The 27,725-nt window shown below is 72.1% G+C and overlaps 4 protein-coding genes across 5 annotated transcripts in view; 2 read left to right on the top strand and 2 right to left on the bottom strand.

The window, feature by feature from the left end:
- The window catches only part of LOC310894876 (SCO-spondin-like), a 40,617-nt gene extending 32,733 nt beyond the window's left edge, over positions 1-7,884 (bottom strand). The window contains 17 exon segments of the mRNA XM_083825517.1: positions 423-675; positions 1,683-1,848; positions 1,926-2,147; positions 2,230-2,402; positions 2,494-2,620; positions 2,696-2,834; positions 2,919-3,159; positions 3,754-3,916; positions 3,987-4,109; positions 4,289-4,374; positions 4,476-4,634; positions 4,815-4,917; positions 5,109-5,308; positions 5,394-5,564; positions 5,676-5,758; positions 5,869-6,081; positions 6,160-7,884. Of these exon segments, the coding sequence (XP_083681643.1) occupies positions 423-675; positions 1,683-1,848; positions 1,926-2,147; positions 2,230-2,402; positions 2,494-2,620; positions 2,696-2,834; positions 2,919-3,159; positions 3,754-3,916; positions 3,987-4,109; positions 4,289-4,374; positions 4,476-4,634; positions 4,815-4,917; positions 5,109-5,308; positions 5,394-5,564; positions 5,676-5,758; positions 5,869-6,081; positions 6,160-6,218 (2,681 nt within the window). The 5' untranslated portion in view covers positions 6,219-7,884.
- An 867-nt stretch (positions 7,885-8,751) lies between these two features.
- LOC310895571 (uncharacterized protein) lies at positions 8,752-27,725 on the top strand. Its single transcript, XM_083827041.1, has 9 exons — positions 8,752-8,986; positions 9,196-9,303; positions 9,387-9,503; positions 9,674-11,059; positions 18,622-18,957; positions 20,986-21,122; positions 21,809-21,917; positions 22,483-22,596; positions 22,867-27,725. The coding sequence occupies exons 1-9, from the start codon at positions 8,953-8,955 to the stop codon at positions 25,611-25,613; spliced, it is 5,088 nt and encodes a 1,695-aa protein (XP_083683167.1). The 5' UTR covers positions 8,752-8,952; the 3' UTR covers positions 25,614-27,725.
- Positions 11,067-15,092, top strand: LRRC61 (leucine rich repeat containing 61). 2 transcript variants are annotated; one of them, XM_083825515.1, is made up of 2 exons: positions 11,067-12,828; positions 13,840-15,092. In XM_083825515.1, the coding sequence occupies exon 2, from the start codon at positions 13,852-13,854 to the stop codon at positions 14,629-14,631; it is 780 nt and encodes a 259-aa protein (XP_083681641.1). In that variant the 5' UTR covers positions 11,067-12,828; positions 13,840-13,851; the 3' UTR covers positions 14,632-15,092. The 2 variants fall into 2 exon arrangements, with proteins under 2 accessions (XP_083681641.1, XP_083681640.1); XM_083825514.1 differs by lacking the exon at positions 11,067-12,828 and adding an exon at positions 13,532-13,618.
- Positions 15,332-17,619, bottom strand: RARRES2 (retinoic acid receptor responder 2). Its single transcript, XM_083825516.1, has 5 exons — positions 17,396-17,619; positions 16,379-16,483; positions 15,968-16,072; positions 15,674-15,806; positions 15,332-15,502 (listed from the first exon to the last, which is right to left on the bottom strand). Exons 1-4 carry the CDS (start codon positions 17,558-17,560, stop codon positions 15,693-15,695), a joined length of 489 nt encoding a protein of 162 aa, XP_083681642.1. The 5' UTR covers positions 17,561-17,619; the 3' UTR covers positions 15,332-15,502; positions 15,674-15,692.

Genomic DNA, 27,725 nt, shown 5'->3' with positions numbered 1-27,725 from the left:
TGGGACCCCACGAAATGCTCTTCCCAAAGGGAGGTGACCTTCAGCAGCACCCAGGTCCCCACACTGCTATAGGCTTGTCCTTAGCCCCAGGAGGGCAGCTGGACCCTGGAGCTCGGTCCCCAGCCCCAGCAGAGGGCTGAGGACAGCGTCTTCAGAGGTGACACCGGCGCCACGTGGCGGGGACATTCAATGAAACCCACCTATCCTGCCGTACCGTCACAAACAGGCCATAGGGTGATTTCATCAGGTGTCTCCTGCCACCACCTCACACCTCCAGCAGCATCCTGCCCCTGTCGGGTCCCTGCTGCCACCACGTCCCCACGGCTGTCCCCTGGAGCAGCCCATCGCCCCCCCAATGACACCGGAGCCTGGGATCATCCCAGCCCTGGGGGGACAGAGCCCAGGGTCCCCGTGGCACGCACCAGGCGTTGCAGCCCTGCCGGATCTTGCTGCCCGGTGGGTAGAGCTCGCCGCCGTGCTGGCAGGGACAGACGTCCTTCGGGACACACTGCCCGCTGTCGTCCAGCACCAGCCCCTCGGGGCAGTTGCAGCCGGAGACGCAGAGGCCGTCGAGGTCGGGACAGGAGCCAGCCCCATCCAGGCGCAGGTCAGCGCAGGTCCTGCCGCAGGGGCTACTGCACTCCTGGAACACCTGGCCCCCGCCGCACTGCGCGCCTGCAGGGACGGATGCGGTGCAGTGACGGAAGGCGGCCGCCCTGCCCTGCCCTGCACTGCCACATGAACCCCCGGTGCCCGGCCCCATAATGTCCCATCCATCTTGTTATGTCCCATCCCCATCCCATCCCGTCCCGTCCCGTCCCGTCCCGTCCCATCCCATCCCATCCCATCCCCATCCCATCCCATCCCATCCCATCCCCATCCCATCCCCATCCCGTCCCATCCCCATCCCGTCCCGTCCCATCCCATCCCATCCCATCCCCATCCCATCCCATCCCCATCCTGTCCCGTCCCGTCCCATCCCATCCCATCCCATCCCATCCCATCCCATCCCATCCCATCCCATCCCATCCCATCCCCATCCCATCCCATCCCATCCCCATCCCATCCCCATCCCGTCCCATCCCCATCCTGTCCCGTCCCGTCCCATCCCATCCCATCCCATCCCATCCCATCCCATCCCATCCCATCCCATCCCATCCCATCCCCATCCCATCCCCATCCCATCCCCATCCCATCCCATCCCATCCCATCCCATCCCATCCCCATCCTGTCCCGTCCCGTCCCATCCCCATCCCCATCCCATCCCCATCCCCATCCTGTCCCGTCCCGTCCCATCCCATCCCATCCCATCCCATCCCATCCCCATCCCATCCCCATCCCATCCCATCCCCATCCTGTCCCGTCCCGTCCCATCCCATCCCATCCCATCCCCATCCCATCCCCATCCCATCCCATCCCATCCCATCCCATCCCATCCCATCCCATCCCATCCCATCCCATCCCATCCCCATCCCATCCCCATCCCATCCCATCCCATCCCATCCCATCCCCATCCCATCCCATCCCATCCCCATCCCATCCCATCCCATCCCATCCCATCCATCCTCTCCCACCCCATCCATCCCATTCCATCCCAGCCCAATACACCTAGTCCTGCCCTGTCCCACCCATCCATGCGATCCTGTCCCACCCTTTCCACCCCACCCTGCGGGGCCCCGCACCGCAGAAGCTCTGGTTCCTCCAGGACAGGGCCACTCCCTCCTGGGCGCACTGCCGGGCGTAGGCAGCCAGCGCGGGGCACAGGCACTGCTTGCCGGCCGGGCAGGCGCACACATCGTAGAGGCAGAGCTGGTGGAAGGGCTCCCTGTCCACGAGGTGGTGGCAGGGCTGGGGGCAAGAGGGGACACGTCGGGCCGTGCACGCCTCGGTGCCGGCTCCTGGCCACGCGCGGGGCTGCTCGGCACCTGGAAGGGTGCGCCGTGCAGGACGGCGCAGGCGGCGGCGGCGAGCTCCCGCCGCGGGGCGTAGGTGCTGCAGGGCTCGAAGGGGACAGGGCCGAGCACGGGGCAGGCGCTGGACACCCGGTACTTGTTGGCGAAGGCGGCGACGCCGACCTCCACATCCCCTGCCGGCGTGGCGAACTCATCCCGCTGGTCCCAGTTGTAGGTGCCGCAGAGCCCCCGCACCTGCGGCACGGGCAGAGCGCTCGGGCACGGCACGGGTGCCTGGCGAGGGTGCAAGGGGGTAGCAGCACCCAGCGGGGCTCACCTTGTTGGCGAAGACAGGCTGAAGGGTGATGTACGCCGCGGGGGTCTCCAGCCCCCACAGCACGTGGGTGCCGAAGGCCTGGAGCAGCAGGAAGGAGGAGGACGCTCGGCGCACCGTCAGCGCGGCGCTGGCGAAGGGCAGCGGCACCTCCCGCCCGTTCACCTCCACCTCGCCTGCACGGGGAGAGCAGGGGGGGAGAGGGTGCGGGTGCGTGGAGCCCCCCAGCCTGTGCCCGTTACCCCGCTGCCCCCCGCCGCGTGTCACCTGTGCTGCGCAGCCGGGCCGAGGCGCCCCGCACGGTGACGGAGAGCGCACGGAGGCAGCTGAGGGGCTGGCGGCCGCCACACGCCTCCTGCTCCGCCGTGATGAGCAGCGTCCCCTCCATGAAGTCCTGCGGGCAGTGAGCACGCTGAGCCCCCCTCCTCATCGTGCACCGCTCCTCGGCTGCCCCCCCCCCGGCTCAGACCTGCACCAGGGTGTACTCGCAGGCACCCGGGAAGGAGAAGCGCCGGTGGTCGAAGGTGACATAGTGCAGGTCCCCCAGCACTGCGCACTCTGCCGCGCACCGGTCCTGGGTGCAGAGCCAGCGGCCCCCCCGGCACGTGCTGCGGGGACAGGGACGGTGCAGGGGATGCCGTGACCCCCCCACACCGCTCTTGCCACCCGCCCGGCCCCCCCCCAGCACTCACCACTGGTTGCAGCGCTGGCGGATGCTCTGCCCCGGGGCGTACTGCCGGCGGCCGTGGTGGCAGGGGCAGGCGCTCTGGGGGATGCAGGCCCCCCCGGCCAGGTACAGCCCCGGGGCGCACTCGCAGCCGCTGGCGCAGTCGTCCCGGCAGTGCCCCTCCTCGGCAGCACCCGCGGCCGCGCAGCTGGCGGGGCAGGAGGACACGCAGTCCGAGTACCGCTGCCCGCGGCCGCACTGCCGCTCTGCGGGGCACCGGGGTGCAGCTCAGCTACATCCCAGCACATCCCACCACATCCATCCCACCTTGTCCCAACACATCCCACCACATCCGTCCCACCACATCCCTCCGTGTCCCACCACATCCCACCATCTCCATCCCAACGTGTCCCAAATCCACCCCACCACATCTCACCGTATCCCACCACGGCCATTCAGTGGCATCCCGCCTCATCCCTCCCTCCACGTCCCACCGTGTCCCACCACATCCCACCATGTCCACCCCAACAAAGCCCCCCACTTGCAGCCCACCCACACAGCCAAGCCACCCAACTGTGGGCTTAGCTCCGAGGCAGCAGCACCGCTCCCCCCGGCACCCCAGGCTGCAGAGGGAAGGAGGAAGGGGTCAGGGAATGGGATCCACTTGGCCGAATGCGGCTCCCTTTGCAGGGGTGCTGCGCTAGGCAAGGGGGGCGTGGAGCACAGGGGCAAGCACGAGCCATCAGGGTGCACGCACAACCCATCGGGGTGCCCGCGAGCTCCGTGGGTGCTGGCAGCACACAGCAGGGTGGGGGGGCAGCCAGGGGCTGGGGACCCGAGCAGCCCAGGCACGTCCCTACCGCAGAAGCCCGGTCGGCGCCAGTTGACATAGGCTTGCCGCTGGGCGCAGTCCCGCACATAGCCCGCAAAGGTGTCGCAGACGGCGGGGGGCGGTGAGGGCCCCGCGCCCCCCTCCCGGCACTGCACATCCAGGCAGGCCTCGTAGAAGCCGTGGGGCTCGACCTGGTGCAGGAGGTAGCATCAGGGCGGCGGGGCCGTGCGCCCCCAGCCCCGCGGAGCCGGTGCCACTCACCGCGCCGTGGCACCGGCTGAAGGGCTCGGCGAGCAGCTCCCCGCAGACAGCTTCAGCCGCCCGCCGCGCTGCGCTGCCCTCCGCACAGCTGGGGCCGGGCTCCACCGCGTCCCTGCAAGAGAGCTGTGCCCAGGGAGGGGGCATCAGAGGGGGAGCAAGCCCACAAGGGACCCCCCAGCACCCCGTTGTTGGGAATGGGATTGAGGTGACATCCCCAAAGAGCCCAGCTGGGTGCCGGGCACGGTGCCCCGCTCTGCTCGGCAACATCCACTCCCTTTCCCAGCTCTGCCCAGCCCCGGTACCTCAGAGCTGGCATCGGGGATCCTCCAGGAGTTCCCAAAGCTGGCGGCAAATGGGGCCACGTCCCCTCCGACCCGCAGGAAGTCATCTGCGGGCAAGGGATGCCGCGGATGCACTACACGTCCTCGGCACGGCCACCCCTGTGACTGCCATTGCTGCACCGTGCAGGGTGCCAGCGAGGGGCCTTACCGGTGGGGTCGTCGTTGTAGGGGCCGCAGAGCCCCCGCGTGCTCCCCCGCAGCTCAGCGCTGACCGTCACGTAGGTCGTCCCGCGCCCGTCCGACTTCACGCGCACGCCCAGCCCGCTCTCCACGGCCACGAAGTCCCCGAGCCAGGTGATGCTGATCCCTGCGGGGACAGAACCAGGGTGCTCAGCAGGGCACGGGGACGGGGAGGGGACCCGGTGGGGCTCCGCTGCATCTGCATCCCCTGAGCTGGCACTGTCCCCCTGCACCACCTCGTGCCACAAACCGCCAGGTCCCCAGCAGCGGTGCCCCATGGGGACAGGCGCACCCGGCTGCCCCTCACCGCTGTGCAGGTGGGGCTGTCCCTCCGGCACCGCCACGCCGTTCACGGAGACGTTCCGGCCCCGTGCCACCACTGTGTCCAGCCCAAATGTCATGTGCAGCGCCTGCGGGACAGAGGCCGCGAGCAGGGGGCCAAGGGGCCCACGGCAGGGACCCAGCAGCCACGGATATGGTGGCATGCAGCAGGGATGGAAACTCTGTCCCCAGGGTTACAATTGAGGGCTAACCCCGGCCACCCTCTCCATCCACCCGTGCGCAGCTCCCCGTCGCGTGCAGCCCCCGGGGATGCCGGTACCTGCGGGCTGCCCGTGGCGATGGTGACAGCCCAGGTGCCATCTGCGGAGGCGGCCAGGCTGTAGGCGCACTCGCCCTGGAAGTGGAAGTGCCGCCCGTCGAAGCTGCGGTACCGGGAGCCGGCCCAGGCGAGGCAGCTGGCAGCGGGACGCTGGTGCCGTGCGGCCGGGCCCCGTGGAGCTGCGGGCAGGGGCATGTCTCCTGTGCCAGGGGGCGAGCACCGCTCAGCACATGCCTGGCAGAGCCCCGCGCCCGTCCCCCTGCAGCTGGCTGCCCCCAGACCCACCGGTGAGGGGCTGGTGGGTGCAGGCGAAGCAGAGCGCCGAGGAGGCGTTCCTCCAGCTGTGCCCCCAGGGCTGGCGGCAGCACTCAGCCATGCTCACGGCGGAGAGGTTGCGGGCGCCTGGGGCGTCCTGGCACTGCCACCCGGCGTAGCAGTGTCCCAGCGAGCCTTCCCCTGCGGCAGAGGGACACGGCTCATCCCCGTGGCATTGCAATGCTCCCCTGCCGCCTGCTAAGCCCAGCGTGCAGGGCACCACGGTGCCACTGCACCTCTGCCAGCTCCTACCCTCGGTGCAGCGGGGGCCGCTCCAGCCGGCACAGCAGGCGAGCACCGTGCGGTTCCTCACCGCCGGCCGCGTCTCCGGGGGCCTGTGAAGCCGGGGGGAGCCCTGGCGTCAGGCTGAGGGTGAGGGGCATGGGGACAGGCATCCCCTGCTGCCCCCAGCCCGCCCCGATGCCGTGCACCCCCCGGCGCTCACTTGTAGACGTAGCACATGGGGGTGCCGGAGTCGGGCTGGGCGCTGGCAGGGGGAACGCCGCGGTCTCCTCCGTAAGCCTGGCGCATGCGGTCCCGGTCGATCCGCCAGCCCTCCAGGCTGTACTGGTACATGCTGGGGCAGGGCACCACGTCCTCGCGCCGGGGGGACACCACCTCCTCCTCCGTCACCTGCACCGTCTGCTCGCACCACCGCCTGCGACGGCACCCCGCCAGCCGCCGGCGTCACCGGGAGCCTGCGCCAGCCCGGCCCCGCTCCCCACGCGGGACTCACCCGTTGGCAGCCTCGGCTGCCGCCCAGAGCAGCAGCGAGGCCAGGATGCCCGTGCCCATGCCTCTGGGCTGCCGGGGCCGTGCCATCCCCGCCGTGGCTCGCCGCTGCCTGCGAGCGCCGGCCAACCTTCAGAGAGGAGGATTTGGTGACGGCGCTGGTGGCGAACCCGCAGAGCCCGGGGAGTGCCCGAACCTTCCCCACGGGGATGGTCCCTGCTCTCCTTCACCGCTGCACGAGGGGTAACGGCAGAGCTGGGGGTCCCTCCCCTCCCTGGGGACCCCTGGTGATGGGGACACGGTCCCAGACCTCATGGGTGTGCCCAGGGGGTGCCCCCTGCTCGGTGGGACTGTGCCGGGGCTGGAGCTCGGGGGGACGGTGCCGGATGCCCCCCGCGCCCAGCAGAGCCCCTCACCTGGGGCCGCCCGGACCCGCAGCACTTTGTCCTCTGTCCCCGGACCTCTCGCAGCCCCAAAGCCGCCCCGAGGGGCAGCTTTTTATGAGGTGGGTCCGGCCGGCCAGGGCCAGCTGTGGGGCTGGCGATTGGGCCCAGCTGCCTGCCATGGGGACCCCCCCGTGGCCCCAGGGGAGGCCGATGCCGTTTCTAGGGCAAAACGCCGTGGATTGGTGCCCCTGCAGCGGCTGTGCCCTGTCCAGCATCCTGGCCGGCGGCCCCCCTGCCCCAGACACGGATGTGCCTGATCCCCACGTCCTGGTCCCGCTCATCCCCGCCAGGAATGCACGGGGGGGCACTGCCCAGCGCGGGGGCCCTTCTCAGCCCCCAGACCCACAGGAAGGGGCCCTGCAAGGACAGGGACGCCTCAGGGCAGCTCCCAGCCCTGGCCCCGCAAACTTGCGTCCCTGCCCCACTGCCCTGCGTCCCCCCAGGTCCCCGTGCTCCACAGCCCCAGCCTGGGGGGACCCCAGCCCCACAGCTCCGTGCTGGCTGCTCCCTGCCCCACGCTGGCCCCCTGCCCATCTCCCAGCCCCAGAGCCACGTCCCCATGTCCCCATAGCCATGTCCCCCTCTGTCCCCATAGCCGTGTCCGCCTGTGTCCCCGTGCCTGGCTCCCGGTGCCGTGTCCCCGTGCCGTGTCCTTGTGCCCCTCTCCCTGTACCCGCGTCCCCGTCTCCCCACGCCGCTGCCCCCTCCGTTGCCGGGTTCAGCCCCGGGCAGCCGCTCTCGGGGGGCACAGTGGCTCAGCGCGGCTCAGCACTGCACGGCTTGGCACGGCTCGGCACGGTACGGCACGGCTCGTCTGGGATTGGCATGGCGCATGACGACGCGGCACGGTATGGCACGGCACGGCACAGCTGGCACAGGACGGCTCGGCTTGGCATGGCACGGCTTGGCATGGCACAGCTTGGCATGGCACGGCTCGGCTTGGCATGGCTCAGCACGGCTCAGCGCGGCTCGGCATGGCTCAGCGCGGCTCAGCACGGCTCGGCATGGCTCAGCACGGCTCAGCACGGCTCGGCATGGCTCGGCACGGCTCAGCACAGCACAGCACGGCCTGGCACAGCTTGGCTCAGTTTGGCACGGCACCGGGCAGCTTGGCACGGCTCGGCACAGCCCGGGACGGTTCGGTTCGGCACGGCACAGCCCGGCCCCCGACGGCACGGCTCGGCTCGGCTCGGCTCGGCTCGGCTCGGCTCGGCTCGGCTCGGCTCGGCTCGGCTCGGCTCGGCTCGGCTCGGCTCGGCTCGGCTCGGCTCGGCTCGGCTCGGCTCGGCTCGGGGCGGCGCCGCGCGGCCGGCGGGCTGCTGGGAGCTGTAGTCCCGCTGCCCGCCTGTGCCGGTGCCCCGGGGGCCGGGGCCGGGCGGCGGCGGCGGGGAGCGGCGGGGGGCGGCGGGGCCCCGGGCGCGCTCCCGGCTCCGTCCCGGTCCCTCCGGGCGGCGGCGGCTGCGGGGGGCCCGGCGGGGCGGGGGGACCGGCGGCCACCGCGGGCGGGCGGGCGGGCGGCGGGGCCGGGGCTGGGCCCGGCGGCGGCGGCGGCGCAGGTAGGGGCGGCGGAGGGGGCCCGGCCCCGAGGCCACGGCGAGGGGCGCGGCGGGGGCCGCACCGGGACCGGCACCGGGAACGGCACCGGCACCGGGCCCCGCTCAGCGGCGAGCCCCGGGGGGTGGGGGGGGAGGCGCGACCCCGGGGGCTGGGTGCGGGGCCGGGGGGGGGGTTATGGGGGGCGTATGGGGGTCGGGGGGCTGGGGACGGTGGGGCGGGGGAACGCAGGGGGCGGTGGGGGGCACGGGGGGGACGTGGGGGGACTTGGGGCAATGGGGGGGACAGGGCAGGGCTGGGGGGGGCTGGGGGTCGGGGGGGGCACGGGGGCAGTGGGGGGACATGGGGGGACATGGGGGGACATGGGGCAATGGGGACAGAGCAGGGCTGGGGGGGGCTGGGGGTCGGGGGGCACGGGGGCAGTGGGGGGCACGGGGGGGACATGGGGGGACTTGGGGCAATGGGGGGGACAGGGCAGGGCTGGGGGAGGCACTGGGGCGGTGGGGGGCACGGGGGGGACATGGGGGGACATGGGGCAATGGGGGGGACAGGGCAGGGCTGGGAGGGGCTGGGGGTTGGGGGGGGGGCACAGGGGCAATTGGGAGGGTGCGAGCCCCTCGGGGTGCCCGGGATGGGGTGGCTGTGCTGGTGCCGTGTCCCCGTGGGGGGCTGGGGGTGAGGGCGGGGGGCGCCGGCTGCCCCCCTCCGTTGAGCAGGGCCGCGGTTTCCCCATCGCCCCTCACAGGGGCTGAGCCCGCCCGAGTGCCGACGCGGAGCGGCCGCGGCAGGACGGCGCCATGAGGGAGAGCTTCGACGCCCTGCTCGCCCTGGGTAAGGCGGCGGCACCGACGCCCGCTCCGGAGGCTCTGGGTTTGCTCCCGTGCCCGCCGCAGAGCCACGAGCTCGGGGGCCTGGCCGGGCGGAGGTGCCGGCCCCCAGCACCACCGCAGCTGGGTTTTGGTGCGGGGCCTGGTGGGAAGCCAGGAGCCGGGACTGGGACCCAGGGCCGCCCCGGTTCATCCTGGCACCGTCCCCTGCAGGCGTCCCCATCACCAAACCGGAGCCGGTGCCGCACACGGAGCAAGCGGAGGAGCCGCGCACCCAGGCGCTGGCGGAGGAGACGGAGGCACCGGGCTGTGCCGGATCAGGTTGGTGCCGAGGCCCTGGGGGGGCTCTTGCCCGTCCCTGGGTCTGGAGGGGACCCCGGCTTTACCGCGCTTTGTCCTCCCAGCAAGGCTGCTGGTCCCCAAGGCGGAGGCGCTGCCTGAGGGCGATGGCGAGGAGCAGCCGGGCGGCGGGGATGCGGGGGCCGTGCAGGGGCATGGCAGCCTGGAGCTCGGCTGCTCAGGTGAGGTTCCCGTGCCGGCATCTCCAGCTCGTGGCAAACCCGCCGGTCGGCACGGTGCGGGCGCGCTGGGGGCACGCGGTGACGGGCGCTGGGTTCCCGTGGCGGTGCCGCCCGTCCGTAACACGGGGCGCGCCGATCGCGTCCCCACGGCCCCGCTCTGTGCCCCGCAGAGGACTGGCTGGTGCGGAAGGTGAAGGTGGAGGACGAGGACGAGGAGTGGCCGGCCGGCCTCAGCGCCGAGGCCCTGCTGGCGGGGCAGCTCCCGGGCAGCGCCTCCCCGCCTGCCACGGGCGCCTGCAAGCCGGAGCCGCCCAGCCCCGGGGAGCCGGCGGAGCTGGGCTACGGCGTGCTGCCCGCCTTCGCCTGGCCGCTGCTGGGCGAGGGCCTGGCCGGCCCCGGCGCCTGCCAGCACTGCTGCTGCGCGGCGCAGCCCCGGCCGTGCGGGCAGTGCGGCGCCCCGGCCCCCCCGCGCCCCTTCGCCTGCGCGCAGTGCGGGAAGGGCTTCGGCAAGAAGGCGCACCTGACCCGGCACCTGCGGGTGCACACGGGCGAGCGGCCCTACCCCTGCGCCCAGTGCGGCCGGCGCTTCCGCCAGAAGATCCACCTCCGCTCCCACCAGAAGACGCACACGGGCGAGCGGCCCTTCCCCTGCACCGAGTGCGGCCGCCGCTTCCGCAAGAAGACGCACCTGGTGCGGCACCAGCGCACCCACACCGGCGAGCGCCCCTACGCCTGCGCCTGCTGCGGCCGCAGCTTCGCCCACAAGCAGCACCTGCTGCGGCACCAGCAGCTGCACGCCGAGCCGGCCGACGGGGCCACGCTGCCGCCCGCCGAGCAGAAGCCCTTCCCCTGCCCCGAGTGCGGGAAGAGCTTCAGCTGGAAGAAGAACCTGACGTCCCACCGCCGGCTGCACCTGGAGGGGCGGCCCTTCGCCTGCGCCGAGTGCGGCCGCGGCTTCAGCGACAAGCGGCACCTGACGGCCCACCTGCGCGGGCACATGGGGCTGAAGCCCTACGCCTGCCCCCACTGCGAGAAGACCTTCAGCCACAAGCCCAACCTGACCACCCACCAGCGCACGCACACGGGCGAGCGCCCCTTCGCCTGCCCCGACTGCGGCCGCGGCTTCGCCCACAACCAGCACCTGCTGCGGCACCTGCGGGTGCACACGGGCGAGCGCCCCTTCGCCTGCCCCCAGTGCGGGCGCTGCTTCAGCTCCCGGCCCAACCTCATCGCGCACACCAAGGCGCACGCCGGCGCGCGCCCCTTCACCTGCGAGCAGTGCGGCCGCGGCTTCAGCCGAAAGTCCCACCTGGCGCGGCACCAGGCGGTGCACACCGGCACCCGGCCCCACGGCTGCGCGCAGTGCGGCAAGCGCTTCAGCTCCAAGACCAACCTGGCGCGGCACCAGGCCGTGCACACCGGCCACCGGCCCTACATCTGCACCCAGTGCGGAAAGAGCTTCAGCCGGAAGACCCACCTCCTGCGCCACGAGCGCACCCACGCCGCGGCGCCCGCGCCCCGGCAGGGCTGGGTGGCCCCGGCCCCTGCCACCCTCTGCCCCTGAGCGCCGGGAGCTGAGCCCCTGCCCGCGGGGCTGCCGTGCTCCATGTCCTGCGCCAGCGCCGCGGTCGAAGGGAGGAACCAGCTGCTCCGACGTGGGACGTGCCGCCAGCTGCTGCTCCCGTCGCAGTGCCCAGCTCCGGGGACCTGTGTGGCATCGGGGTGGGGACAGGGACAGAGCTGTCGTGCTCCTGCCAAGGGGGCTGGTGCAGGGCACCCGACGGCTCTGGGTGGTCCCAGCGATGCTCTTGGCCCCGGCACCGGGACGCTGCGTCTGGGCTCGCTGCCATTCTCCAGGCAGGGCCCAGCGAGGCGGCTCCAGCACCGGAGCGCTGGCCTGCGGCAGGGCTGGTGGCTCTCAGGCAGCAGGGCCAGCACCGGGTGGAAAAGCTCCCTGCAGCCGCACGGGGGGCACGAGCCCTGCTCCCAGCCCTGCCCGGGCCTGGCAGGCTCCCCTGTGGCAGGAACAATTCGTAAATGCCAATAAAACGTCCTTTGCCAAGTTTCCCTGGGGATGTTGTGGGGCTGGGCAGGAGCGAAGGCTGCGCAGCGGGACGGCGTGGGGCTGCGGGGTGCCGGCACCACGGGGCCGGTGGGACGCAGCATCCGCAGGGCAGGGCCCGGGGGCTGCGTGGGGCCACGCTCCGCACCCCAAAGCCCCTCGGCTGCACGCAGGGCTGGGGTTCCCGGCCGGCCAGCGGTGCTGCAGGCACTCCTGGCGCCGGCCGCATGCCTGCGGGTTGTTTTCCCCGTCCTGCGGCGCGCTGAGCTGAATCCGCGCTTGTTTGCTCCTGGAAGGAGGGAGAAAACACGAGCCTGGGGCCGCAACCGCGAGCAGGCAGCCGGCCCCAGGCGGGCGGGAGCCGTGCAGCGGCACACGTAAAAAGGTGCCCGTTATTGAACCTCGGCGTGGGGCAGGGCAGGACGGGGCCGAGCCACGCGGGCTGTGCCCTGCCGGCAGCGTCCGGCTCCTGCTGGCCCTGGCAAGGGAAGGCGCAGCCCCCGGGGGCCGCGGTGCCGCCGGGCTCCCCGCTGGGGATGCTGCCCCCACCCCACGTCTCAGCCGTGCCACGCGTGTCGCCCCGTCCCCAGCCCGTCTCGCTGTCCCTGGCAGCCGGTGGCGGTGGCAGGAGGGCAGCGGGACAGCGGGGACCAGGCAAGGCGGCACGTCCCCAGCCCCTGCAGCGGCGGGGGGGCTGGCGGTGGTGTGGGTTTATCTCCCCGCTGCAGGACCGCGGGGCTCCCGGCTCGGCTTCCTGTTATTGCGGCGGCCGGCGCGGTGCTGGCAGGGCCGGCACCGCCGCGACGGAAGGGAGGGGGCCGGGGCCCTGCCGCTGCCGCCCTTCCCGTGGCCGCCAGGCACCACCCGGCCCCGGGATGGGGCTGCGGCCCCCCGGAGGGAAGGGTGGTGGGGAGTTGGTCTGGACATCGGGAAGGGGTTCTTCACCCGGAGGCGGTCGCGCACTGGAAGGGGCTCCCCAGGGACGTAGTCACGGCACCGAGCCTGTCGGAGTTCAAGAAGCATTTGGGCTGTGCTCAGTCATAGGTCTGAATTTTTGGGTAGACCTGTGCGGTGCCGGGGGTTGGACTCGATGATCCCTATGGGTCCCTTCCAGCTCGGGATATTCCATGAGTCAGTGGCTCCGTGCTGCTGGGGCTCGGCATCGCCGCCGCCGTGCCTGGGGACCGGCGACGTCTCTGGGGACAGCGGTCACGGCGAGGCTGTGGGCACGGCTGCGGCACGGGGACGTGAGCGGGGACACCGGTGAGGGCACGGCGGTGGCACGGGGACGTCAGCCCCGGCGCAGGCAGGGCCGTGGCCCCGTGGGTGCCCGGCAGCCGTGGGAGCCGCCCCGGCCAGTGAGCGGTGTGGGGGCTGGAGCACCCCGTCCACCCCTCTGTCCTGCCCATCTGTGTGTCCAACTGTCTGTCTGTCCTCCCCTCTGTCCCATCCCTCCCTCCCATCTGTCTGTCCGTCCCTCTGTCCCTTCATTCCTCTGTCCCATCTGTCTGTCTGTCCATCCATCCATCCACCCATCCATCTCTCCACCCATCTGTCCCTCCATCCCTCCCTCTGTCCCTCCTGCCCCTTCCTCCATTCCTTTCTCATCTATCCATCTATCCGTCTGTCCATCCATCCATCCATCCCCCTACCACCTCTCCCGCCATTTATCTTTCCCTCCCGTCCGTCCGTCCGTCCATCCCACCACAAGCCCACTGCCAAGCCGTGGCCCTTGGTGCCAGCTGGCTGTCCGTCCGTCTGTCCACCAGCTGGCTGTCCGTCCGTCTGCCCGTCCACCCATCCCTCTGCTCTCGCTGTCCGTCCGTCAGTCCATCCATCCACCCACCCACCCACCCATCCCCATCTCCCACCCCTCCATCTGTCCGTCCGTCTGTCTGTCCGTCCCATCCCCCCGACCCGCCCCCCCCCTCCCCGGTGCCCCCCCCCCCCTCCCGGTGCCCTTCGGTCCCGGTGCCGGTCCCGGTGCCCCTCCCCCTCCATCGCCACGGCAACGGGAGGCGGAGCCGAGGGGGCCGCCGGGAGCCGCCGCTCGGTGAGCGCGGGGGGGTCCCGGTGTTTGGGGAGGGGGGGGGGTCCCCGGTGGCGAGCCCCTGCCTGCCCCGAGCACCCCACGGGGAGGGGGGCGAGACCCACGGGGGGGGGGAGGAGGGGATCCCACGGGGGTCCGAGCCCCACGGGGGGGGTCCGAGCCCCACGGGGGGTCCGGGGGGGCCGTGTCGGTGCCGGTGCCGACCCTCGGCGGCGTCCCCGCAGGGCTCGGCGCGGATGGAGGCGCGGGCGGAGAAGGGCGAGGAGGGCGCCGGGGCGCGGATCACGGCGCAGCTGCTGAAGGCCAGCACCGGGCAGTTCGCGCTGGACTCCATCCTGCTGCTGCGGCTGCGCGGCCGCGGCATCGCCGACCTGGGCTGCCTGGGCGACTGCGCCCACCTGGAGTGGCTGGACCTCTCCGGCAACGCCATCTCGCAGCTGGGCCCGCTGGCCGGCCTCAAGCAGCTGGCCGTCCTCAACCTCTCCCGCAACCGCGTCTCCAGCCTGGAGCCGCTGGGCTCCTGCGAGAGCCTCCAGAGCCTCAACCTGGTGGGCAACCTGGTGAGCAGCCTGCAGCAGCTGCGCTGCCTGGCCGGCCTGCGGCGCCTGGAGAGCCTGCGGCTGCGCGACGCCCTGGGCCAGCTCAGCAACCCCGTCTGCGCCGCCGCCGCCGCCTACCGCGCCGCCCTGGCCGAGGCGCTGCCCGGCCTCAAGGCCATCGACGGCGAGCGGGTGTCGGGCCGCGGCAGCGAGCTCTTCCAGCTCTGCCGGGACCTCGACAGCTCGCTGGGCCACGGCCCCGGCCCCGCGCCGCCCCGCGCCGCCCAGCCCTGGGTGCAGGCGAGTTTCTGGGAGCCGCCGCCGCCCCGGCGCAGCTCCGTCATAGAGGAGGCGTACAAGCAGTTCGGCGAGGCGCTGCAGGAGTGCCGGGAGCTGAGCCGGCGCGCCGACGACACCATCGCCCAGGCGGAGCGGGCGCTGAGCGTCCGCAGCGACCCCGGCTCCTACGTCTTCTGAGCGGGGAGAGACCCGGTCCCGGAGCCCCGCCTGCCGCCGTCCCGCCCCATCCGTCCCCCGGCCGGGGTCCCCGAGGAGCCACGAAGCCGGCCTCACCTCCGGGCTGCTGCGGTGCCTGAGCCCCGCTCCGCTCTGGAGCAGCACCCGGGCTGGCCGCCGAGCTGGCTGCTTCATCCACCTCGTTGTGCTTCGTGCCCTCGGAGCCCGGGGAGGCTCCCAGCGGGTCCCCAAGCTCACGGCCTCCACGGGGACCTGGGCTCCCCATCCCTCACGCCGACGCAGCAGGAGCAGAGGAGCACTTCCACACCTGGCGGCTTTCGGAGCTGTCCCCAACCCCCCCGGCCCGGCGGAGGAGCTGTGCTGAGAGGTGGGGACGGGGGCTGCAGGGCGGGGGGCTGGGGGCAGGGACGGAGGGGTGTCACGGAGCGATGGAGGCTGCGCAGTAAAGGCGTGCTGTCCTCAAGGTCTCTGCTGCTTTCTGCTGCGTCCCGGCGCATCCCGCATCCCTCCCGAGCCTGCCAGGGTACCACAGAGCAGAGCGTGCCCCGGGCTGGGGGCAGCGTGCGGGGGGTGACAGCCTCAGCAGAGCCCCCCCGGGCTCCCACAGGAGGGGAGCGGGCACAAGAGGGACGTGGAGTCGAGTCCATCCCAACACCCTGAGCACAGCAACCCCGGGCGGGAACGAGAGCGGAGACAACCAGAGGCAGAGCTGGGGTTTACTGGTGCATGCGGACACTGCCTAGGCGTGGGGGGGCCACCTGCAGGACGACCCTCCCTTCATTGCACAGCGCTGGGGGGGCAGCAAGCTCGGGGGGCCGGGCTGGCCCCATGTCAGCATCCTTCCGGGCTGGTGGACGCGGCGTCAGCTGGCCTGGAGAGAGGGGACAGGGGGGTGCTGAGAGGAGCTGGCTGCAGGAGGAGCCCCCCCTGCCCGCACCTCCCCACGCCACGCAGGGCGGCGAGCCGGTCCCAGGCACCGCCAGCACCCGCGGCCGCTCGCCCCGGGGGACATGGATGCGCGGGGACCGTCCCCGGCACCCACCGTGGCCGGGTGCAGCCACCTAGGCTGGCATCCCCCTGGAGAAGGCGAACATGCCGGGGAGGTAGAGGACGTCCGTCGACTTGCCGGCCTCCTCCACGGCCCTGCACTCGGCCTCGTCGCGCTGCTTGATCTCCTGCGGGGCAGAGAGCGGGGGGCTGGCACCGCAGAGGGGGGGCACGTGGGACGTGCCAGCCCCCGGAGCACCTCCGGGACACGTGAGCGAAAGGATGCAGGCAGCAGCCAGGGCCAGAGCCCCCCCTGCCAGCCCTGGGACACCCCCCGGGGACAGCTCACCTTCACGGCCAGGTGGTGGCTGGGGCCGCAGTTGTGGTACTTGTCCAGCACCTTGGGGACATCGCTGTTGTCAAACTTGTAGCAAGCCAGGCAGGCCGGCTTCCTCTGGGGACACAACGTGGCCGTCAGCGCTGGTGCCGGCACACAGCCCGCCCCCAGCCCCGTTCCCAGCTGAACCCCGCTCCCTGCCGGCCCGCAGCTCTCCCCCACGCTCGTGGCTGTGCAGCGAGAGGCTGGCGCCGGGCACGGCCACGTCCCGTCCCTGCCATCCCTCCTGCAGCCCCGGCAGAGGGGACAGGCACGCGGGGACCGGGGCAGGAGGGAGGGAGAAGGGGGACGCTGCTCTGCCCCCACGCGACGCGGTGCGGGTTCCAGGAGCCGGCTCGGAGGGGGGCGCAGCCCCCGTCTCACCCTGTTTTCCACGGCCTTGCAGTTCTGCGTCCTCTGCGCCCTCTTCCTGCAGTTGGTCTGCACGAGGTTGACGCGCAGCTGGACGAACGTCCCCGACGAGTCTTGCTGGTGCGAGAGGGAAACGTCCCGTGAGAGGCGGAGGGGGGAGGGACGGGGGGGCTGGGGGGCACGCGCAGCTCGCTGGGGCAGTGCTGGGATATTTCGGGGTGAGGAGAGGCAGGACCCGCCCGGGTGCTCGCCGTGCCCCCGGTGCCTCAGGACAGCGGGGAAGGCAGAGCAGGCGGTACCCGAACCGTTTGTGCCTCCCGGTCCCACCGCCCCGGTTCCCCCTCTGACCGCCGCCACGGCGGGCACAGCCCCGGGGGGGCTCCGCACACCCCGGGGTCCGAGGGACAACGACCCTGAGCACAAACCCAGCCCCAAATCAACCCCAAGGCCCTGCGAGGAGGCTCCCACGAGGGGCGAGCGGCTCAGAGGGGAGCGGCCCTACGGCCCCCAGCACCCCGTGAGCACGGGCAGCTCCTGGGGAGAGCTCCGGGGGCACGGGACGGAGCCAAACCGGGACACCATGCCCGGGGGGACGGGGACGGGATGGATCTGAGCCGGGACACCATGCCTGGGAGGACGGGGACGGGATGGAGCTGAGCCGGGACACCGCGTCCTGCCCGGGGGGACCGGGACGGGACGGAGCTGAACCAGGACACCGCGTCCTGCCTGGGGGGACCGGGATGGGACGGAGCTGAGCCGGGACACCGCGTCCTGCCCGGTGACAGCCATGCCCCGGGGGCCACCGGGTCCGCTCCGGGCACTGTGGTTAATGAGTAGCTGAGCGCCGCCAGCGCACCCTGCCCCGTGCCAACGGGCACAGCCAGCACCGCCCGGGGACCGCGGCACCGTGCACCCCCGGCCGTCTCCGTGCCCGGCGCCACCCTGCTCGCCGCAAAGCCCCCGCGGGGCACGGTCACGGTCACGGGCAGGGGCACCGGTCCCGGTCCCGGTGCTGGACTCGGCACTCACCCGCTCGACGGCCCCCTCGAGGGAGTGCTCCCTGAAGAGGAAGAGCACGCTGCCCCGGCCGTGGAAGTACTCGAGCACGTCCCGCACCACCCGCCGCTGCAGCGGGCTCTGGCTGGCGGCCGCCAGGGCCACGAAGCCCAAGGCGAGGGCCAGCACCCGCCGCATCGCCGCCGCCGCGCCTCGTCCCGCTGCCTCCCGGCACGGCCCCGCTCCGCCCCCGGGGAGGAGGCGCCCGGACCGGGGGGGGGTGTGGGGGGGGGGGCTCGGACCGAGAGAGGGGCAGCGGGCCCAGAACGGCCCCGGGGGATGCAGGGAGGGGCCGGGGGGGGTGGGCGCGGGGTGGGGCCTGCCCCGAGAGGGGGCACCGGGGGGGTAACGGGGGGGGTAATGAGGGGGTAACGGGGGGTACCTAGGGGGTACTGGGGGGTAACGGGGGGGTAACGGGGGGTATCAGGGGGGCACCGGGGGGTACGGGGGGGGTAATGAGGGGGTAACGGGGGGTACCGGGGGGGTACCGTGGGGGTAACGGGGGGTACCCAAGGGGTCCTGGGGGGTACCGGGGGTGTAACGGGAGGTACCGGGGGGTACCAGAAAGGTACCGGGGGGTAACGAGGGGGGTACTGGGGGTCGCCGCCCCTCCTGGCCCTCACGGGCTGGGGGCACGGGACCGTCCCGCCTGACCGGGAGCCGCCGCCCCCCGCCCCGGGGAGCCCCGAGAAGTCCCGGGGCCGCCCCGCTGCCGCCGCTCCCGGGCTCCCCGGTGTCGCCGCCCCCGCACGGCCCCCGTGCAGGCTGCAGGCACCGGGGTAGAGGCCGCGGCTGGGGCAGGGCAGGGGCACAGCGCCCTCGGTACCGCCCGGCCCGGCCCCGCCTGGGGGGGGAACGGGGGAGGACTCAGGGGGACGGGAGGTGTCGCTCTAGCCCACGTCGGGCAACTCTATGGTGGCGCCGCTCTAGCCGCGCGCTGAGCGCTCTATGGTGCCGCGCGCTGCTTCCGGCACGCCCCTAGGGGGTGCCGCCGCGGGTCACCCAGTGACCCGGAAGCGCTGTGGCGAGGCGGCGGGCGGGAACTACAACTCCCAGCAGCCCCCGCGCCTGCAGCGGCCGCCTCCCCGCTCCTCCCCCCCGTCCCCCCTCACGTCCAGCCCCCGCCGCTGGGCGCGCGCCTCTGCCGGCGTCGCCGCCGCGCTGACGTCACCGCGCCGCGGGACGCCGGTGGCCGTGAGTCCCCCGGGGAGGCGGCCCCGGGGCTGGGGGAGGGGGGCGGCGGCGGAGGGACCGGGGACCGGGGGCGGGGGGGGGCGGGCAGGGAGGCGGCCACGGGCCCCCCCCAACGCGGAGCCACCGCCGCCCCCGCCCGCCCCGGGCCGCGGCCTGCCCCCGGCGGGAGCCCCCGGGCCTGCGGCTGCCGGGAGCGGAGCCCACGGGGCCCCCCACGGCCTGGTCCCGGCCCTCAGCCGCCCCCGGGGCTGTGTCCGGGGGGCGGGGTCCCGGGGCTGCCGGCACCGCCTGGGGCGGGGGGGGAGAGCTCGGTGTCGCGATAACGATACCGGGGGCTAACGGTGAGTCACCCGGTGTCGCGATACCGGGGGCTAACGGTGGGGGCTCGGTGTCGCGATAACAGTGACTGGCGGTGGGGCCTCAGTGTCACGGTACCGGTGGCTAACAGCGGGTGCTCAGTATCGCGATACTGGTGGCTAGCGGTGGGTCCCTCAGTATCGCGATACCGGTGGCCAACGGTGAGACCCTCGCTGTCGCAATACCGGTGGCTAACGGTGAATCCCTCGGTGTTGCGATACCGGTGGCTAACGGTGAGTCAGCCAGTATCACGATACCGCTGGCTAACGGTGGGTCCCTCGGTATCACGATACCGGCGCCTGACGGTGAATTCCTCGGTGTTGCGATACCGGTGGCTAGCAGTGGGTCTTTGGTCTCACGATACCGGTGGCTAATGGCGGGCGCTCAGTATCGCGGTACCAGCGAGTAACTGTGGGTCCCTCAGTATCACGATACCGGCGCCGAACAGCGGGTCCCTCAGGATCGTGATACCAGCGGCTAACGGTGGGTGCTCGGTGTCGTGATAACGGCGACCAACGGTGGGTGCTCAGTGTCACGGTACGGGTGGCGAACGGTGAATCCCTCGGTGTCGCGATACTGGTAGCTGACAGCGAGTCACCCAGGGTTGCAACACCGGTGGCTGGCGGTGGGTCCCTCGGTATCGCGATACCGGTGCCTAACGGTGAGTCACCCAGCGTCGTGATACCGGTGGCTAACGGTGGCTCCCTCAGCATCACGATACCGGTGCCTGACGGTGAATCCCTCGGTGTCGTGATACCGGCGGCTAATGGCAGGTCACCCACTGTCCCGATACCGGCGGCTAACGGTGGGCGCTCAGTATTGCGATACCGGTGACTAACGGCAGGCCACCCGGTGTCCCGATACCGGGCACGCACGCCGTTCCCAGGCCTGCGGCCGTCGGTCGCGGCGAGCTGCCGGGAGCGGCTCTGGCCAGGCCCCCTCCCGCGCTGCCGCCACTGCTCCGGGCGGCGGAGCCCCGGAAACAACGCCGGCGGCGGCCGGGGGCTTCTCAAAGCGTCCCCGTCCCTCCTGGGGAGCAGGGGAAGGTCCCCGAGGAGCCAGGCGCTGCCGTGACACCGCCTGCGGCGAGGGCACCCCCGTGTCGCACCCCCGTGTCACCCCCGCCTTGCACCCCTCCGCAGCTGCTCGCGCCAGCTCTCGGCGTGCCGTTTCCGTACCGGATCCCCCGGGGGCGCCGATTTCTCGCCCCACATTGCCCGCCATGGGCAAGTTGCCCATCGGGGGTCCCCTGCAGCGGTGGGGGCCGCGAGGCCCAGGAAGCGCAGGGCAGCATTTGGGCTCTGCGGGACCTGTCCTTCCCCCCCCCCCGGTGCCCAGGGGACGCCGCCGGTGCCTCCTGAGGTGCTGCGGAGCTCCCTGGAGACGTGAACGTCCCGGCCCGGTGCTGGCTGGGGCGAGTCCGAGCCCTGGCGTCCCTAAAGACGGAGCGGGAGGGAAGGAGCGAGGGATATATACGGAGAGGGGCCCTGCTGGGGCGCTGCGGCCATCCCGTCCCCCCCCAGGGACCGTGCCCTCCTCGTGCTGCGGCAGGGGCAGGAGAGGCCCCCCCGAGAGCTGCGGCCCCAAGCGGGGGCTGCTCTCGCCCGCCGGCCGTCCCCCACCTCCCCGGGTACGCGCTCAGGGCCGCGGGCACACCGGGGCCGGCTCGGGGACCCCCTGTGGTGCCGGGACCCCGCAGCCCCCGGCTGGGTTTTGCCCGGAGCCGCGGGGTTGCAGCTGCGGCTCCCCCCCCCAGCCCCCCCCACTCCCCGCACGGCCCCGGCGCAGGACTACAACTCCCGGCAGCGCTCCGCGCGCGGGCCGCGGGGAGGCTTTCCTGTAAACAGAGGCTCTGAACTCGGGCCAGACCCCGGGGCTGGCTCCTTCCTTCCCCCTCGGATAACTCGGAGGAGGAGGAAGGTCCGGGCGCCCGCCGTGCCGCTCCCGCCGCCGCCCGCGCTCTCCCGTTGCCGCCGCCGCGCTCACTCCTCCGCTCTCCTCCGCTCCCGCAGGGCCCCGCAGCAGCCATTTGGAGGAAGTTGGGGAAGATCCGAGCCCACCGTGGAAGGCGGAGGGAGAGGACACGGCCGCCGCCGCCCCGCGCCCGACGGCCCCGGGGGGCACCATGTCCGCCGGGGGGGCTCCCCAGGTATGGGGTGGGGGGGGGGGGCGGCGGCTCGCGCTCCGTCCCCCGAGGGATCGGCCGTGCCCCGAGGGCCGAGCGCTGCGCGGGGCGGGGGGGGGGAGCCTGGGGTTGCCTTTTGTGCCGCCGTCGCCTTGTCGTGGCGGCCTCCCCGGGGGGCCGGGAGCTCCCCCGGTGCTTTCCTCCGCCTCCGGTCGCCCAGAACTGCTGTCGCCCCCGGAGGCCCCGCCGGCTCCGCGCGAGACTTTCCCTTTGGAGCTGGCACTTCTGGAAGTTGTGACAGCCCTCGGGGCGCCGCCTGGCGCCATCTGTTCTCCCGGTGCTCCTGCCGAGCCACCGGGGAGCTCCGGGGGAGGACGAGGGGAGCCCCGGGGAGGGCAGGGGGGGCGGAAGGGGCGCCGGGCTTCCCGGGAGGAGCCTGCTCGGGGCTCTCGCAGCGACCTCCCCCCTTTGGTCCCGGCCCTGGCTGGGTGGCCCTGAGGCAGGGGGGAGGCTGAAAGGGATCGGGGCGGGGGGTGGGGGGCGAGTGGGAGAGGGCACGGGAGCGCTGCGACACCTCCCAGCGCCCGGGCCCCCCGGGGGGCAGCGCTGCCGCGCGCCTCCCGCCGGGAGAAAACAAAAAGAAGAGGCAAAACCAAAGCCAAGCGGCCGCGGCCGGCTGCTGAAACGCCTCCCCCTCTCTCCCGGAGCAGCCTGCCCACGTCCTGAACCTGCTCCCTTACCCCCGGCTGAACGAGGTGCCCAGGGCCGGCCATGAGCTGGGTTCCGCGGGCGCGGAGATCCCCTCCGACCCCTGCACAGGTGAGGGCCCGGGGCGGCCGGCGGGGGGGCTCCTGCGTCCCCTGGGGTGCGGGCAGGGGGGCAGGATCCGTTCCTAAACCCGTGCAGATGTGGCACGGGGGTGGGGGGGGTGTGGGGAGGAAACCCCCCGCCCACCTTGCGGGCGCGGCGCTGGTGCAGGTGGAGACTTTTCCTGCTGTCTGGGCGGTTGGGGCCGCGCTGGTTGCATTCTTGCGGTGCCCTTTGAAATCCTATCGTGGAAGCGCCAGGCGGGATCTGAGGACGCCGGGGTGAGTTTGCGAGGCTCCGAGGGAACGTCGTTTTCCCGGGAACGGTGTTCTCACTCACCTTCCGCTGGAGCGCGCGTTGCCAGGAGGAGGGAGGCTGGAGCTTGGGTTTCTTTTTATCTTTAATTACACTTCAGGCAGCGGCAGCTTAAAATAGATGAAAGCAATGCCCCGAGGCTCGGTTAATTTTAGCTTATTTGTGAATTAACGCAGGCGTCTCCAGCATAATGATGCGTATGCCGAATGCATGTTTTGCAGTGTGACAGTTCATGGTGACCAGCTCTTATCCCTTCAACCAGGCTACAGATTTTTCAAGCCCGGTGGCTTGTTCGGTATTAAACAGTCGGAGGAGCCGTTCCCCGAAGGCCAGCAAATGCAGGAGGACAGCAAGATCCTCGTGAGCCCGTGTGCAGGTAGGTGCTCCCCCTGTCCCCGCGGGGGCTTCGCAGCGGTTGGCGACTGGCCTTGGCAGGGGACGTTGGCCCTGCGGGGCTGTCGGCAGCCGTTTTGGGCCGTTTTGGGAAGTTTTTGCCGTAGCCGCTGGCGGCTCCCAGCAAGCCACGGGTGGAACGGGTTCTGGAAGGGTTCTCTGTCCCCCCCGCCCCCCCCCCCGGGTAATTAGGGCGCTATAAACTGCGGCCAAGGTCTCTGAAATCGATGTCTTGAATCTTTTTGGAATCTAGTTGAGCCCGGGCGACCGAGCAAAGTGGAGCAGCCCGACGAGAAGCCCGGGGTCGCCGCGGGCTCGCTGGAGCTGTACCCGGCGGGCGCCGGCGGTTCCGGCCGCTGGTTCCATGGCGGGCAGCGCGCGCCCGAGCGGGCGGGCGCGGAGCGGGACGGCGCCGCCAGCCTCAGCCCGCTCCCGTCCCGGGTGGCCTGCTGGGCCCCCCAGCTCGGCAGCGGCCCCTTCCGCTGCGCCCAGTGCGGGAAGGGCTTCCGCCAGAAGCAGAGCCTCATCACGCACGAGAGGATCCACACCGGGGAGAAGCCCTACAGGTGCGGGGACTGCGGCAAGAGCTTCAGCCAGCGGCCCAACCTGCTGACCCACCGCCGCGTGCACACGGGGGAGCGCCCCTTCCCCTGCACGCAGTGCGGCAAGAGCTTCAGCCAGAAGGCCAACCTCCTGGCCCACCAGCGCATCCACGCCGCCAACGAGAAGGCGCTGGCCGGGGGCGAGCAGGAGGACGGCGCCTCCGGCAAGCCGAAGCTGCGCGCCCCGCAGCGGAGCTACCAGGACGACACCCCCTTCGTCTGCCCCGAGTGCGGGAAGAGCTTCCGCCAGAAGCCCAACCTCATCACCCACCGGCGCATCCACACCGGCGAGCGCCCCTTCACCTGCTTCCTCTGCGGCCGGAGCTTCAACCAGAAGACCAACCTGGTGACACACTACCGCGTGCACACCGGCGAGCGCCCCTTCGCCTGCACCCAGTGCGGCAAGCGCTTCACCCAGAAAACCAACCTGGTGACGCACCAGAGCACCCACACCGACGTCCGGCCCTACCCCTGCGGGCAGTGCCAGAAGTGCTTCAAGGACAAGGTGTCCCTCAAAGCCCACCAGAAGACGCACGCCCCCCGCCAGCGGAGGTGCCCGGGCCGGGGTCCGGCTCCCGCCCTGCCCTTCGGGGCTGCCCCCACGCTGCTGCAGCCCGGCGGCCCGGAGCAGGAGGCCGCCTTCAGCCCGATGCCGCCGCTGCCTGTTCAGAAGATCCCCGAAAACCAAGAGCTGTACTCGTGCACGGAGAAGGGCTTCCCCCCGAAGGAGCAGCTCCTGCCCCACCAGCAGGCCCCGCTGGGGGAGCAGGCCTTCCCCTGCGTGCAGTGCGGGGAAGGGTTTTGCCCGAAGGTGGCCCTGCTCCGCCCGCAGCACGGCCCTGGGGCGGAGGCTCCGGCCGGCTGCGCCGCGGGCTTCAGCCCCGGCCCGCACCTCCTGGGGCACCTGGGGGTGCAGCCCGTCCTCGGGGAAGGCGCAGCCCCCGCGCCGCCCACCCCCGGGGCCGAGAAGCCCTTCATCTGCAACCAGTGCGGCAACAGCTTCGGCCTGTGGCTCTCCCTGGTGGCCCACCAGAAGACCCACGTCGGGCAGAAGGCCTTCCAGTGCCCCGAGCACGATAAGAGCTCCGGAGACGAGCTGTCCGCCAAGTCTCCCCAGGAGAAGGATTTGGACGGGAGAGCCTGGCTGTGCCCCGAGTGCGGGAGGAGCTTTGTCCAGTACGAGCGGCTGGTGAAGCACCGCCAGAACCACAGGGGCCGCGGGCCCTACCGCTGCGACGTCTGCGGGAAGCGCTTCAGCCTGAAGACCAACCTGGTGACGCACCAGCGCATCCACACCGGCGAGCGCCCCTTCACCTGTGGCGTCTGCGGCCGCCGCTTCAACCAGAAGGGGAACCTGGTGACGCACTATCGCACGCACACCGGCGAGCGCCCCTTCGCCTGCACCCAGTGCGGCAAGCGCTTCGCCCAGAAGCCCAACCTCATCGCCCACCAGAAGACCCACTCCGGCAGGCAGCCCTTCACCTGCCTCGAGTGCCCCAAGCGCTTCAAGAGCAAGCTCTCCCTCAGGGTCCACCAGCGCGTGCACGTCGTGGAGCAGCCCCAGAGCGAGCCGGGCCCGGGCCAGACGCCGCCCAGCCTGCAGGCGCACCCCGGCAGCCCCTACCCCTGCTCGCTCTGCGGGGAGTCCTTCGAGGAGCACGGGGAGCTGCAGCTGCACCGGCAGGGCCACGCCGGCGAGCGGCCGCACGCCTGCGCCGAGTGCGGGAAGCGCTTCCGTCAGAAGGTGAACCTGGCCGTTCACCAGCGGACCCACACCGGGGAGCGCCCCTTCCACTGCGCCGAGTGCGGCAAGGGCTTCAGCCAGAAGGCGCACCTCCTGCGGCACCGCAGGACGCACACCGGTGGCGTGCCGCCCTCCTGCTGCGAGGGCGCCTGCCCCGCGCACCGGGACGAGCCCGATGCCAGCGCTCCCCTGGGGAAGGGCTCGGCGCCGCCCGGCGTGCTGCTGCCCCCCTGCTCCCGGGGGGCCGCGCAGGGATCGCTGCCTCGGGAAGAGCTCCGGCCGGGAGCGCAGCCCCCGAACAGAGCGGAGAGCCCGTCCGGGGCAGCAGACATCCTTCTGCAGCTGATGCAGGAAGACCAGCACCTGGTGTCCGGCTCGCACCACCCGCAGGAAGCGCCCGCGGGGCAGTGCCCCTGTAAGTGCGCCGAGGGCGGGGAAGGCCTGGCCGGGAAGCCGACTCTGCAGCCCCAGTGCTGCTGCGCTGACTGCGTGAGCCAGAGGCAGCTGCTCCTGAAGCCCCAGCACGACTGCCGCGCCGAGATCTGGTGCAAGTACGGTGGCTGCGGCAGAAGCTTCGAGGACAAGCGAGTGCTGAGAGTGCCTGAGAGAGCGCACGGCGAAGAGAAAACCTCGCCGTGCCCGAGCTGCTTGTAACGCGCCCGCGCGGGCTGCCATGAACCCGTCCGAGCGAGGGACCGGGCCTCGTCGCTCTTGCACTACGGACACCGAACCTGGACAGGGGGTAGCTCACGCCGGGAGCCGACTGCTGACCAAACGGGGACGGTGCGGAGCCTGTAAGGGCCTGACGCAGGGGAAGCTGCAAGTCAGAACCTGGGGGGGGGGCTCCCGGGACGTGGTGGGGGCTCGGGAGGATTGTGGTGGCTCACGGGAACAGGACGCTCTTGCGGAGCGGAGCACCCCGGAGGTGGCGTGGGATGCACCGAACTGGTCACGAAGCAGTGCTGGACTCGGACGCTGCGTGCGCGTTTTCTGTCTTGTGAACATACCAAATTTGTAAAGCGGGTGGAGCTGAGGAGCAGGAGGCGCTACCGGGACTGCGGGTCTGCGGTGCTGGCTTCTGCTGGCGGCTGCCTGCGAAGAGTTGGACGGCGAGGAGCGGGGAGGAGCTGAGGATCCCGCGCCCCGGCTCAAAAGTCGCCTCCGCCGAGCAGGAGGCCGGGCAGAGGCGCATCTGCTGGGCCCTGGCTCCAGGCTCCGCTGGGGGCTGCCGTCCCGCGATGTGCAGACCCCGGCGTGGGGCAGAGAGAGGCCTCGGTGGGCCGAGAGCTTCTGCCAGAGCCCTCCGTCCGTCTCTTCGGACTGGGTGTCCTTCTGCGGGATGTTTTTGGGACGGGGAGCCGAGACCCGCTGTCGGCTGTCCACCGGTGTGGGCAGAGGAGGAGCAGCTTCACGGGGAGGCGAGCGAGCCGCCGAAAATGCGGTACCGGCTCTCTTCCAGCCTCGCGGGGACCCCGCGCTGAGGTCCCTGGGCGGCGGGGCTCGATCCCGAGCCTGCGGCTTCACGGCTGGAGCGGAGGAGCCGGCGGTGGGGAAAGCGTCAGCGCAGCCAGGCGCTGGTGGCCGCCGCGGGCCGTGCCTCACCGCCGCATCCGCAACGGACCGCAGATAAGATTAAGCATCTCCTCTGAGCCTGGAGGAGTATTACAGGGTGAATATGGGGGGGGTGGGTCGGGGAATGTAGCTTCTGCTTCTGTACTTGCTCTGTGGATAACCTTTCTGACTAGCACCTCTTTCTGGTACTCACCTAATTCTGCATAGATAACCCGGGAGCGCCGGGGAGCGGTGGCTGCAGCCTGCCCGGCGCTGCCCCGCGCCTGCGCTCGCGCTCCCGGGCTGGAAGCGGGGAAACTGCTTAGCCGGGGCAGGGCCGCGGGGGCAGAGCTTTAGGGATGGGAACCGCTGGCCTGAAAGCTGCTCCCGCTTGGAAGCGCGCTTCGCATAAAAGGGGAAACGAATCTCGCCCGCCGCGCCCGAGGGGAGCCGCCCGTCCGCTGCTCCCCCTCACGCGCCACGAGCCGCGTAGCCCTCAGCCCCAGCTATGGCAGTAGAACCCTATCTTGCTTTGCTCGGCTGCAGAGCCTCCTTGCTACAATGGTTTGGCAAAGACCTTCGCTGAAAACATTGGATGCTGTTACCAGCGCCTGGCGCGGCGCCGCGCTCTCCTGGGGCGCTCCTCCCCTGCCTTTTGGGGGGGTGCACCCCGGGCCTGCGGCGTCAGGAAACGCCTCTCGCCACGCAGTGCCCGAGTGCCGGCGCAGGCGGCGCAGGGCGGCGGTGGGGTCTCCATCCTGAGGTGTTCAAACCGCCTGGACACGGCCCCGGGCAGCCCCCCCGGAGCAGGCGGTGCCCGATCCACGCGGCCCTCTGCCCCGTAGGGTTTGGGCAGATCCTGCCCCACGGAGCCGGGCCAGCCGCGGCTGTGCCAGCTCGCCGTCACGCCGAGGGGACACCGGTACGGTCCCTGCCGGAGCTGCAGCCTCGTTAAGGCACTCTTAGCTAACAACGCATCCGGGCGGCGGTGGCGGGGCCGTGCGAGGGGTGGCAGCTGCCGGGCGCGGGGTCCCTGGCACCCGAGCTGTCCCCGGGCAGGGGGTGGGCGTCCAGCCCGCAGTGCTCGGCTCTGCCCTCTCCCCTCCGGCAGACACGCCGCCCTCTCCCTTCCGCCTAGCATCACGCTCCAGCAACATTTCAGGTCCTTGCAATTCTATTTTTTTGAGGTTATTTAAAATAAAAGCTTTCTCACAG

Source organism: Anser anser (assembly GCF_964211835.1).
Source record: "Anser anser genome assembly, chromosome: 2".
In the NCBI taxonomy this organism is placed as follows: Eukaryota; Metazoa; Chordata; class Aves; order Anseriformes; family Anatidae; genus Anser; species Anser anser.
Note: the sequence above shows the minus strand (reverse complement) of the source record. Positions and strands in the feature narration are given on the sequence as shown.